This window comes from Stegostoma tigrinum, chromosome 19, assembly GCF_030684315.1.
Source record: "Stegostoma tigrinum isolate sSteTig4 chromosome 19, sSteTig4.hap1, whole genome shotgun sequence".
Lineage (NCBI taxonomy): Eukaryota > Metazoa > Chordata > Chondrichthyes > Orectolobiformes > Stegostomatidae > Stegostoma > Stegostoma tigrinum.
The window spans coordinates 54814355-54828299 of record NC_081372.1 but is presented as its reverse complement, the minus strand read 5'-3'; the positions used below and the strand labels follow the sequence as shown (position 1 = coordinate 54828299).

At 41.9% G+C, this 13945-nt stretch overlaps 1 protein-coding gene across 1 annotated transcript in view; it reads right to left on the bottom strand.

The window, feature by feature from the left end:
• The window catches only part of LOC125461358 (AP-1 complex subunit gamma-1-like), a 139559-nt gene that overhangs the window by 94773 nt on the left and 30841 nt on the right, over positions 1–13945 (bottom strand). Inside the window, exon 2 of the mRNA XM_059652849.1 lies at positions 3065–3269. Coding sequence (XP_059508832.1) covers positions 3065–3265 — 201 coding nt within the window. The 5' untranslated portion in view covers positions 3266–3269. The remainder of the gene's footprint in view (positions 1–3064; positions 3270–13945) is intronic.

Sequence of the window (13945 nt, the reverse complement as noted above, 5' to 3'; positions counted from 1 at the left end):
TAGAATGCGGAGCTCACTACAACAGGAATAATGAGTGATGGTATAGGACATATATTAGTGGAAACTAGACAATTGTACAAGGGAAAAAGAAATAATGTTGATAGAGTTGGATGAAGTACAATCTGCGAAGGTTTGTGTGGTACTTAACTGAACTCATCCATGCTGGTGTTTAAATTATTTCTATGCTATAAACGGAGAGAGAGAGAGAGAGAGAGAGAGAGAGGGAGGGAGGGAGAGGGAGGGAGAGGGAGGGAGAGGGAGGGAGAGGGAGGGAGAGGGAGGGAGAGGGAGGGAGAGGGAGGGGGAGGGAGGGGGAGGGAGGGGAGGGAGAGGGAGGGAGAGGGAGGGAGAGGGAGGGAGAGGGAGGGAGAGGGAGGGAGAGGGAGGGAGAGGGAGGGAGAGGGAGGGAGAGGGAGGGAGAGGGAGGGAGAGGGAGGGGGAGGGAGAGGGAGGGAGAGGGAGGGAGAGGGAGGGAGAGGGAGGGAGAGGGAGGGAGAGGGAGGGAGAGGGAGGGAGAGGGAGGGAGAGGGAGGGGGAGGGAGAGGGAGGGAGAGGGAGGGAGAGGGAGGGAGAGGGAGGGAGAGGGAGGGAGAGGGAGGGAGAGGGAGGGAGAGGGAGGGAGGGAGAGAGAGGGAGAGAGAGGGAGAGAGAGGGAGGGAGAGAGAGGGAGAGAGAGGGAGGGAGAGAGAGGGAGAGAGAGGGAGAGAGAGGGAGAGAGAGGGAGAGAGAGGGAGAGAGAGGGAGGGAGAGGGAGGGAGAGAGGGAGGGAGAGAGAGGGAGGGAGAGGGAGGGAGAGGGAGGGAGAGGGAGGGAGAGGGAGGGAGAGAGAGGGAGAGAGAGGGAGGGAGAGGGAGGGAGAGAGAGGGAGGGAGAGAGAGGGAGGGAGAGAGAGGGAGGGAGAGAGAGGGAGGGAGAGAGAGGGAGGGAGAGAGAGGGAGGGAGAGAGAGGGAGGGAGAGAGAGGGAGGGAGAGAGAGGGAGGGAGAGAGAGGGAGGGAGAGAGAGGGAGGGAGAGAGAGGGAGGGAGAGAGAGGGAGGGAGAGAGAGGGAGAGAGAGGGAGAGAGAGGGAGAGAGAGGGAGAGAGAGAGAGGGAGAGAGAGGGAGAGAGAGAGAGGGAGAGAGAGGGAGAGAGAGAGAGGGAGAGAGAGGGAGAGAGAGGGAGGGAGAGGGAGGGAGGGAGAGGGAGGGAGAGGGAGGGGAGGGAGAGGGAGGGAGAGGGAGGGAGAGGGAGGGAGAGGGAGGGAGAGGGAGGGAGAGGGAGGGAGGGAGAGAGAGGGAGGGAGAGAGAGGGAGAGAGAGGGAGGGAGAGAGAGGGAGGGAGAGAGAGGGAGGGAGAGAGAGGGAGGGAGAGAGAGGGAGGGAGAGAGAGGGAGGGAGAGAGAGGGAGGGAGAGAGAGGGAGGGAGAGAGAGGGAGGGAGAGAGAGGGAGGGAGAGAGAGGGAGAGAGAGGGAGAGAGAGGGAGAGAGAGGGAGAGAGAGGGAGAGAGAGGGAGAGAGAGGGAGAGAGAGGGAGAGAGAGGGAGAGAGAGGGAGGTGGACTTTTAGCTCAGGTGGTTGGATAACTGCAAAATGGTGCCAACAGCATGGGCTCAATTCCTAACGGAGGCTATCATGAAGGATTCTTCTTGCCTGAGGGATGGTGATTCTCCCACTAAGCCTCCAACAGCAGTCTCCCTCTAACGAGACAGCAGTCTTATGTTCCTCTGGGACTATGGCAACTTTACCTTCTACATGTGATGGTACATTTCGGTAGGAATAATAAAGAGCTCACACGCTCATTTGAAAATAGTCCAAAACATGGAAGAGCAATAGGATTCAGCTTACAGAAACACAAATCACAAAATGCATTGACACAGGTTAATAAGACCATTACAAGAAGCAAAGCGCTGGGATTCTTTTACAAGGGATACATTTACAAACAGTTACTGATTTTAATGAGGCACCATTCTGCTCTTTACATTTTAAAAAGATAAAGACAGAGTCGAGAAGTGCAAATTAGAAAGAATGATACCAAAAATGAAAAGTTGTGAGCAGGAAAGACCAAATGGGATAGAAAATTAGCCGCTTTAAAAAACAAGTGAGGGGTCACCAATTAGAGAATTTTTAAGACCAGGCAAATATTGAATAGGTAGAGATAGAAGTACTGCTCCCAATTTGGTCATAAATACAAAATAGTCATTACTAAATACACTAGGGAATTCAGGAGAAACCTTTCTAACCCGTGCTTAGAATCCTACCACATTGAACAGCTAAAGCAAACAACAAAGACATATTTAAGATGAAATTAGATGAACACTGAAAAGGGTTTGGAAAGTCTGCTATTCGGGTTAGATAAAAAGTGAGGAAGGAAGTGTGGTGGGCATAAACATTGTATTGATTATTTCACCTGAACAGCCAGTTTGTTTACTATACCCTTTATATTTACAAAGGACTGTTACCAGACATTTTGCAGTTTGAAAATATTCCAAACAAAACTCAATCAAGTTTCTCACAGCTAAATAACTAAGCAAGTGAACCAGAAATCCTGCTTGGAGATCTATAGAGAGAGACTCATGCTGAAAATTGCACATGTACACATATAGATAGAGACTGACCATAACCAACTGGTTCTCAATTAAAAATGTGTACTCAAGCAAAGCACCAAGGTCAACTAACACTAACTCTATGCAACAATATGAAGCATTATCTCCAGTACAAAAGAAGAAAACTACAGAAACCAAACAAAAAACTTAATTTATGTTATTACTTCACTGACAGGAATTAGGAGCATCAGTAGGCCATCAGCCCCTTCAGCCTGCTCTGCAGGCTGATCAATACTATGTTTTGATTTCTATATTCTGCTCTACCTCCAAAAACATTGGATTTCCTTGACCAATAAGAATCTGTTTCCACCTTAAAAACATCCACTGACCCATCTCAACTAGCTTTTGAGGCACAATGTTCCAAAGTCACACAACCCTGAGACAAAACATTTCTCTTTACCTCCATTCTATATTTTAAAATATTAAAAGGACATCAACAAAATTGAACAGTACCTCAAAAAACCCTTAAAATCATAACATACCTGACCAAAGTGTGCTGGATACCCAAGCATATGCATGTAGATAAGTTTTGCCACATTGCGACAACGATATGTGTTGTCTTCCTCTCGAAAGGATGATCTGATGAGCGCACATTCTTTCTGAATGACTTCTCGTTCTTCCGCTTGCGTCCTGGCAGCCCGGATAGTGCGAATCAGCTCTCGCAATCGAACAGGAGCTGGCATCTTGCTGTAAAAAATGAAGTTAGCTACCTTAGACATCAGATTAATACATGGTACAAAGACTGGAACTTTGACTTAATAGGTGATTTCAAGGCACCGTTAGTTAAAAGAAAATTATTACAATTTTCAGGAGTATCTTACTAATGGTGTTCACAGCTATTTGTTACTTTTATAATGGCTAAAGCAACATCTTTAAAATGTTTTCATTCTTGACTGCTGTCCAATATGTTTGCTGATAGTGTGTGTACATGCAATTGGCCACAGCTGTGATATAATTTATATTCATTCAACTTTTAAGATCAACCTGAAGAATACGGATATGGTTCAAGGTATCTGCCCATGCCCACAGAAATGTAAACAAGATCCTGCTCCCTCAGATAGGAAGAGGAGGGTAGAAGAAAGGAAGGTTCCTACGCAAGAACCTAAAATAGGGTTTTTATAAAACTGCAACATCTATTCTCGCGTAACTCAAGCTTCTAATTATTTTGCATAACAAAATAACGACATCTAGACCACTTGGAAACCTTCAGTGGCTGCGTCAAAAGCATATTTCTATGCTGCACAGTTTGATAGCAGAGTGTTATGTTTTATAGTTCGTCAGCAAAAATGGTCAGCTGACTCAACAGCAATATAAACTACCCAGTCGCAAACCATTTCCACTCCCCCTTCCATTCTTTAGATGACATGTCCATCATGGGCCTCCTGCAGTGCCACAACGATGCCATCCGATGGTTGCAGGAACAGCAACTCATATTCCGCTTGGGAACCCTGCAGCCCAATGGAATCAATGTGGACTTCACCAGCTTCAAAATCTCCCCTTCCCCCACCGCATCCCAAAACCAGCCCAGTTCATCCCCTCCCCCCACTGCACCACACAACCAGCCCAGCTCTTCCCCTCCATCCGCTGCATCCCAAAACCAGTCCAACTTGTCTCTGCCTCCCTAACCTGTTCTTCCTCTCACCCATCCCTTCCTCCCACCCCAAGCCGCACCTCCATCTCCTACCTACTAACGTCATCCCACCTCCTTGACCTGTCCGTCTTCCCTGGACTGACCTATCCCCTCTCCACCTATACTCTCCTCTCCATCTTCGGTCCGCCTCCCCCTCTCCCTATTTATTCCAGAACCCTCACCCCATCCCCCTCTCTGATGAAGGGTCTAGGCCCGAAACATCAGCTTTTGTGCTCCTGAGATGCTGCTGGGCCTGCTGTGTTCAAGCAGCCTCACATTTTATTATCAGCAATATAAGCTACGTTGGTTTTTTCCATACTAACATAGCCTCTTCCCTTTCAGGATCAATCCATTTACCCTTCAGCATGCCCCATAAAAGTTTATTCCTAAAATTAAAACAATTTGAATAAAAAAAGTTTAAATCTCACTCTGTTCCTCAAGTAAAATGCAGCTAATACATGATCTAATGAAACATTTGCTTATCAGAAATAGTCTATAGAAAGACTCGAAATATTCTCACCATCTGAAATATTAAGAATGATGAGGTTAAAACTAAGAATCTTGCCAAACCTGCAATTTCTGATTTCCAGGTTTAAAAAGGTATGCCCAATAAAGGCTTCTCCACTGACTCAAAGTAATTTGCCTAACATCTTCTGCCAATCATATTTATTTATGGAAACATATTCTTGGGAAAGCTAACAAAAAATATTGGCTATCAGCATTCTTGTCTGTTTAAAGTGTTAGTGAAATAGAAATCAATTTCCCTGCAATTATCTTAACAATATTCTTTCTTGCAGTCATTCTCTCCCCATTTTTATAACTGCTGCTAGATCCAAGAAATCTGATCACTCCATGGTGACTCACTCGTGATCACAATGGCAACAATATCAGTATGACGGTGAACACAGTCTTAAGCATATCTTGAGACATTCACATATGCTCTTTCCAGTGTCTAGATAGAAATCACAAATAAAAGGCTTTGTCGCTTTTTGCACAAGACCTGGTCCATGGTCCAGCTTGTGACATTGCTACCATTTATAGCTTATTACCTGTACTATAAAATACAAAGATACAATGTTTATTCCCTGAGTTTTGGGAGCACATGTGCATTTTTGTTTAATTCTAAGTCGCATACTGAAGAGGTCACATCCATCATCTGGTTGGAACATATTTTCAGGGAACTTAAATCTTAGTATCAAGAAACAAATACGGCAAACCCTGGAACTGCATTAGCCATATTAATATAGTGTCTAGAAGAGCAAACCAGAGACCAGGAATCCTGCAGCAAGCAACTCACCTCCTGACTCCAAAGCCGGTCTGCCAATTCAGATATGTAATGGAATACTGCCCACTTGTCTGATTGACTGCAGCTCCAACAATACTCAATAGTCTTGGCACCATCCAAAGTAGCCCATTTAATTTACAAGCTCATTCACAAACGTGCCCTCAGCAACAGACTGTACTCAGACACACTGAAATTCACCAAATTTCCTGTGACAGCACATTCCAAACCTGCAGCCACTACACAGACAAGACAAGTAGATACATGGGAACGCCACCTGCGAGTACCCCTCTAAGTTGCACACTGTCCTAACTTGGAAATGAATCATCATTCCTTTAGCATTACTAGGTTACAATACCAGAACTCCATCTCCAACAATGTTTCTTTGCCAAATGGACTGCAGCAGTTCCGTGTGTTAGCTCACCATTACCTTCTCAAAAGGAATGGGACATAGGTAATAAGCACTGGCCTAGTCAGTCAATGAAGCCCATATCCTTTAATGAATGAAACAAGACAAAAATTCCTGGCCATTTTTTCATTTTAATGTAAGTTACTTGAACCTCATCATTGTAGTCACAAAGAGAGGATTCAGTGAGACGTGGATTTGGTTCTTACCAAGGCAATGCTAATACAAGCTGAACAATTATAACAAGATTGCACCTTGGCTAGGAATTCTAATGCAATGAACCATTATCAGCTAGTTGTTAATTTTGTTTTAAAAATTTGATCATGGGACATCAACATCACTAACAAAGTCAGTAGTTATCACGCTTCAGCCGATGTTAGTGAGCTACCTTCTTGAACTGCTGGAGTCCGAGTGGTGCTCAGAGTGCTGTCAGGGAAGGAGTTCCAGAACTATGACTGTGTAACAAAGTAAAAACAACATAGTTCCAACTCAGGATGAGTGCATGACTTAAAAAGAGGACAACATGCAGGTTTTATATTCCTGCATCTACTCCCTTTGTCCTCCTAAGTGGCAATGGCCCCAGGTTTGGAATATGTTGTATTGGAGTCTTCGTGAGTTGATACTGCACTGGTGCACTCCACTGCCACTGTGCCAGTGCTGGAAATAAAGGGAGAAGTATTTATTGGGATGCCCATCAAGTCGGGTGCTTTATCCTGCATGGTGTACAGCTTTCAGTAGTGGAGTTTTGCTCAACCAGGAATGTGAAGAGCATTCGAAATACACATTTGGCTTGTATTCAACTTGTCAGAGTTTTCATACAGCTGATCTACATTTCTGGTCAATGCTAAGCCTTGGACTTTGATGGCATGAGACACTGTGATGGCAATGCTATTGAACTTCAAAGGAGCGATAGATAGAACCTCTCGTTAGACATGGTCACTGTGTAGAATGAATGCTACTTGCCATTTATCAGCCCCAGTTTCAATGGTATCCACCCCATTTTGTTAGCTGTCATTTCATGTCGGCAGGCGAAAGTGCTGTACAAGTGATGAACAAGTGATGAAGTGTTAACAAGCAATACCATTAATTCAGTCAGCAAATTATCATTGCTGAATCTTGTCTGCAAAACCACATCGTGTAATAATGTGGTTAGGTAAGCTGAACTGTATACTGTAAAACAAAACAGATTGTGTCAGACCAACTCTCGGTAGAATGATTAATTTAAATTGAATTCCATTACATAAGGCATGGAGTCACGTGGGTGGACGAGAGTGTAACCCAAGCCTAATGATGTTAAAAGTACCAGCAGCCTGAAAAGGTTAAAGGCAAAATAAGATGCTGCATGGAAGCAGCACATCCCAAGTATTAAAGGAGGAAGATAGACCTCACTGAAGAGACCATTGTTCCAAAGTGAGCACAACTGCTTACCATAACCGTCATATTTAGGTACATGTGATAGCCTGAATAAATTTTGTAAAGCTTGCGAAAACACACGCATCCAGCATGGGCTGTAGCAATCTGAACTAAAAGCCTCTTTTGATCAGTTCTCTCAATTCTAAGTCTGATTGCAACTGATCTAGGTCTTACAATTAAACGCAAACCAAATTTACAATCCTCAGTGAAAATCCTCAATTTTTACCTTATGCTGAGAGATTGTCATGGATGATGCAGTTCAAGGTCACTGGACCAAGAACACAGCGCTGGGGAATCTCTGCTGTAGAGTCTGGAGGCCTAGAATGGATTGTCTCAAACAATCTTCCTTTGTGTATGGTCTAACTTCAATGGGTCGGTTGACACAACTCCTCCCCCACCACAGTAATCTCCAGTCATATTGCAGATCCTTGGAAGAGGCCAAAATGGATAATCCACCCAGCATGTTTGATTGAAGACAGCTGCAAATAATGAGTTAGACCCCCAAGAAATGTGTGTGGGGCTTCCTCCAATTACTGTTTAATTGCCCTAGCATTTGCAGAAATTTGACCTTTCCAGTTGGCAGTGCGATAATTTAGCTAGGTCTGCTATATTATGCTTCTGTTGTTTAGCATGCAAGTAGTTCTGCGTTGAAGTTTCATCAAGTCAGCATCTCCTTTTTAGGTTTTCCCAATGCTGCTCCTGACATGTTTGCCCACACACTTCACTAACCAAGGGCTGACCCACTGGCTAATGAAAGTGGTACAGTGATGAATACATCACATCATAAGATTGAATATTTTGATGGAATACAATTTTGTTGCTGCTGTTATCAACTCACAGCATCTCATGATGACCAGTTTCGAGCAGCCAAATTTTAAGGGAACACAGGAACACAAGTAGGCCATTTAGCTCCTCGAGCTTGTTCCACTATTCTACGAGATCACAGCTGATCTGTGGCCTAATTCCATATACCTTTTTGTCCATATCTCTTCATACCTTTGCTTAATAAAAATTTCTCAGATTTAAAATTAACTGTTCCAATATTTACAACTGTTTGTGAAAGAGTGTTTCAATCATCTATTACCCTGAGGTGTACAGAAGTGCTGCCTAACACCTCTCCTAAATGGTCTGATCTTATTTCTCATGCTCTCAAGTTCTAAAATTCCTAACCAGCAAAAATAATTTATATTCATCTATCCTACCTTCTATTGTTAATACTTTGAAGGCTTCGACCAGATCGCCTCTTAACGTTCTAGATTCTCCAGAAAACAAGCCTAATTCATGTAATCACTCCTCAAACTACCCCATGAAGTCCAGGTATTATTCTTGTAAACCTATGTTGTGTTCCCTCAAAGGCCAACATATCCTTCCTAACACATGGTGCTCAGATCTACTCACACTACTCTGAGTGGGATCTAACCAGGGTTTCGTTTAACTACAGTAAAACTTCTGCTTCCGGCTACTCCAGTTCTCTAGATATAAAGGTCAGCATTCCATTAGCTTTCTTGCTTATTTTCTGCACCTGTAAATGATATTTTAAAGATCTATGCATTAAATCTCCAAGTCTCTTTGGACATCCACACTAACTTCATACCATCTAGAAAATATCCTGGTCTTTTTTTTGGCCCAAAATAGATTCCCTCACACTTGCTTACATTGAATTCCATCTGCCACAGTTTTATCATTTGTCAATCAATATCACTTGATAATTTAATGCAGTCTTCTTCACAGTCTACAATGTTGCCTAATTTTGTGTCATCAGCAGATTTGGATATTTAACTTACCACGCCATTACCCAATTCATTAATAATGAATCTGAATAACAGATCTTTACACAGATCATTGAGACATGGCAGGTCGCAGGCTACCAATTTGATTTCATACCCATTTCCCCTACTTTCTGTCACCCGCCACTCAATTCCCCAGCCATGTCAGTAATTCACCATAAATTCTGTGGGCTTCTACCTTAGTTAGCAACTTGCTATATGGGACTTTATCAAATGTCTTCTGCAAGTCCATATAGACAACAGATAGACATTCACCTGTCAATTACCGTAGTCACCTCTTCAAAAACTTCAATGAGGTTTGTAAGGCTTGACATCTCTGTCGTGAAATCCATGCTAGCTCTCTCTGACTGAAAATTTTTAAAAGGTGTTCAGTTACACCATCCTTGCTAATAGACTTCACCAACTCCTGCACCAGACCTGTAATTCCATCGCTTTCCTCTTCTGTCCTTCTTAAAAAAAAGTGGAGTGACTGGTGATCTGATCTAAATGTATTTCATTTAGCACAGTGGTAGTGTCACAAAAAAACAGTAATACCTTCTCTGCAAAGAATAGTGGTCACTCAATTATTACAGCGCAAAAAGAGATCATTCATTTGATCAAGTCTATGCTAGCTCTTTCCCATTCTCCACTCTATCCTCATAGGTGTGTAAGTTTATTTCATTTCAGCACCTCTCCAATTGGCTTTGGAAATCATTGATGGTTTCGCTTCCCTTTCAGGCACAGAGTTCAGGTTAATACTTGTAAAAAGCTCTCTCTCTCTGCCCCCCACCCCACCCCCACATTTCACCACATCTCCTGGGCAGAACCTCAAATCTGTGCCCTCTAGAGTTTCTTACATTTGCCAATGGAAACAATATTTAAAGTGCATCTTTCAGGACAAGAACACTAACTCAACCACTGTTGATGAAGGACACTCAAGTTCCTCACCAATAATATATCTGGTGTCCCAGTGATATTCAATATAAATGAGTACTAATTTATTAACCAACATAAAGTGATAGGCAGCAATCTATGTTATAGTTAAATGTGTATTATTATTATGCCAAGAAAGGTGCATAAGATAAAATCTTAGCTTCTACTGCAGAGGGTTCTAGCTACAAGGGCCGTTTTGAATACCAAGTAACAATAGCCAAGTAACAATTTTGCAAAGTTTTCAGATACACACAAGAAGAAATGCTTGCAGCATAGCTAAGAAATCCTGACTGATTTTGAAAGATCAATGCACAACAGCAATGCTAAGTTTTGGATCCAGTACACTCAAAATTAATTTCACGTGATGCCTCAGTCAGGAGACTGGATTCAAGTTTACATCCCAACAGTGAAAGGACATCATTCACGTGCATTGTGCCTTCCATGCTCCAATAACTGAATTCCTGCTGATTCCTCAGGAGGTCTTTGAGATTGGGTTGCAGACTGAGCCCAGTTAAGAATTTCACAAATCGAGAAAATAAGAGTGAGAAAATTGTTTCTGATCCATCTCTGCAGAAATGGCTTTCAGCATTCAATCTTATATAAAATAAACAACCAAGTCTGCACAGAGACTGGAAAGGTGTTAAAAACAATGCAGATTTTAAAATTTCAAAGTACTGCAAAATTTAAAATAGGAATATTATTCATAATTTTCACATAATTTCACACTCCCCAAGTGTTTCAGCAAATTAGCAAATGCCCAGTTTGTTTCAAGTCATACAGGCAAGATCACTGCAACTATACAGTCAATTAATCTCAGACAGGATGGTAGGAAATGTGCTTTAAGTGTCATTCGTACTATGGTTTATGGAGCAAAAGAGAATTCTTGGTTTTGAAAATCCACAATTCTTTTCCTGGTTGCTATTCAATGAACTTGGTTGAAAATTCCATTTAGGCATCAGTTGAGGCCACTTTCACCCGAAATACAATCCACCTTATGATCAAACAGCATTCCAACAACTAATAGCTCAGCTCATGGTGTCAGCTGACTTGCTTCACACCTGTATAACTTTACCAATATTCCCTGTCTTGCCTTTTACTAGGTAGCCTAACTAACTGAGCTCAAAATGAAGCTCATTCAATACATGCTCACACCTAGGCAGATTCTGTACATGTACTGATAATGTTAGTATTCCAAATTAATCCTAAGTGGAGTTTTTAAACCCCAAATTTTCTCCATCAACATGTCAGCATATTTCCAAATCTGCAGCATGGCCATCTCTACTTTGCTTCAGTTTTTTTAAATTCATTCAATGGTATGAGGGTGTGGCTGGCTAGGTAGCATTAATTGCCCATCAGACAGTTAAGAATCAACCACATTGCTGTGACTCTGGAGTCATGTGTGGGCCAGACTAGCTAAAAATGGCACCTTTCCTCCCTAAAAGGACAGAAGCTAACAAGATGTATTTTTCCAACAATTGACACAGTCATCATTAGGCTCTAAATTCCTAATATTTACTGAATTCAAATTCTAACACCTGCCATTGTGGGATTCGAAGCCAGGTCCCAAGGACATTATCTGGATCTCTGGATTAACAAACCAGAAATAATACCACTAGGCAAATGCCTCCCCAATCAGCTTATCTGTTGCTGAAAGGCTCATTCACACATGACCTCTAAATTCAGCTATTCCAACGTTTATGAACAGAAAAAGCTGAAAATACCACATCCTTACTTATCAACAAAGCCTGCCTAAATCATCCTGGAACCACTTTACATCTTGTTCTCAACACACATTCCCATTTATAAAAAGCCAAAGAACTGCAGATGCTGTAAATCAGGAACTAAAACAAAGTTGCTGGAAAAGCTCAGCAGGTCTGGCAGCATCTGTGAAGGAGAAAACAGAGTTAATGTTTCAGGTATGGTGACCATTCCTTAGGACTTATGTTTGCATTACCTATAAAATGTTACATTTGGTTCCAGGCTCCAAATTGTTGATCCAGCTTGTGAACAGCTGGGGGCCACGTATTTATCCTTACTGTACTCCACTTGTCAGAGCCTGTTAATACGAGAATTACCCTTTATTCCTATTTTTTTTGTCTGTTAATCAATCATTAATCCAGACCAGCACATTATGTCCTTTAACAACCAGCCTCCTGTGGGGAATGCTATCAAAAGCCTTTGTAAACAATGCCCATAGACACTAAAAATTTGTCAGTTACATCCTCTCACGTGTCCAAAATGTTAAGACGCAATTTGCCATTCCTGAGTGACTATGCCTAATTTGCCCAGAGAATTATCGACCAGGTATCCATTTATCCCAAACTTTACAACAGATGCCAGCATTTTCCCCTGCTACTGATTTAAAGCTAACAGATCTGTGGTTTCCTTTTCTCAATATTGGTCATCTTTCAATCCACAGGAATCATTCCAGAATTTATTGAACTTCGGAAGGTAACCACCAACGCACTGATTACCTGTCTAGCCACCTCTTTAAACACTCTGGAATGTAGACCATTACATCATTGGATTTATCAACTTTCAGCCTCACCAATTTCTCGAGTCCAATCTTATTGCTTACGTTAATTTCCTACAGATCCTCATTTTCTTGGCTCTTGGATCTCCAGTTCTGGAAGTTTTTTGCATCTTCCTCAGTAAAAAAACAGAGAGAACATCATAATTTAGTTTCTCTGCCATTTCTTCTGTAATACAGCCACATTCATTTTAGACAAATATTTCCTTTTTACACATCAACATGTTTTTTGATAGATTGCACTGACATTTTAACCTCCCTTGCCTTATCAATTTCTTAGTCTTCCTTTGCTGTAGTCTTATAAATCTTCAAATCCTCAGAATTACTGCAATTGCTGGCAACTTCAATGTGCCTTTTCTTTAAATCCCCTATAATCCTGAGCTTTCCTAATAGCCATTTTTTCACCTTGACAGAATGTATTGTTGCTGTAAGCCAATGTATAGACATGCTTTTTAAATGTATTTTCCCAACCCTCTTCAGTTTTCATAATTTCCCATATCCAAAATTTAACTCCTTGCTTCAGAATGAATTACCTCAATTTCAAACAATGCAAAATTCTATCATGCTGTGTTCACTCATCCTTAAAGGTTTTTTTACAACGAGATTTTGATTAGACCTTTTTAATTACATAGTACTATAAAATACTGTGTCTTCTAGTTGGCTCCTCACCATACTACTCTACAAAAACATCGTGAACACAATTCGAGAGAATTGTCTTGGACAGCGTTAGTGCTCAATTGGTTTACTGCTAATTGAAGTAATCCATAAAAATAGTGTTGCCATACCACATGCTTCTCTTATATCCTGAATAGAACCCTACACTACACTACCAACACCGACTGGTGGCAGAGAATCAACTGCAACTAATGCCAGCTGCCCATTAGTTCGACTCGAACAGATTCCACACGTTATTCATCCAATTGGAGATCCTCTCTTAATAGTGTACTGATCACATCGCTTCCCTGTGCAACTCCATCTCTTTTTTTTGTCTGTTGTTCCTAAACGTTCAATATCCTGAAATATTCAGTTCCTAGTCTTGGTCACCATGCAGCCTTGTTACCGATGGTTATTAAATCATATCAACATGATTCTACTTATGCTTTTAGATCTACATTGTTATGAATGCTACATGCATTCAGGTCGAGTGCACTTAACTGTCTTTTTGATATCATTCCATTATCTGTGCTCAACTTCGTTTTTCCTTGTCTTCTCATTTTCTGTGCATATTTTGAATGTTCTGTTTCCAACTTTATAGTCTTCCAATTTGTACAACCCCTCAGATACCCTTTCCCTCAAACTAGTTTAAAATCATCTCTCAAGCACTAGCAAATATCTCTGTGAAGATATCAGTCCCAGTCCCATTAAGAATGGCCTACGTCCATTGCACAATTCCCACCTTGACC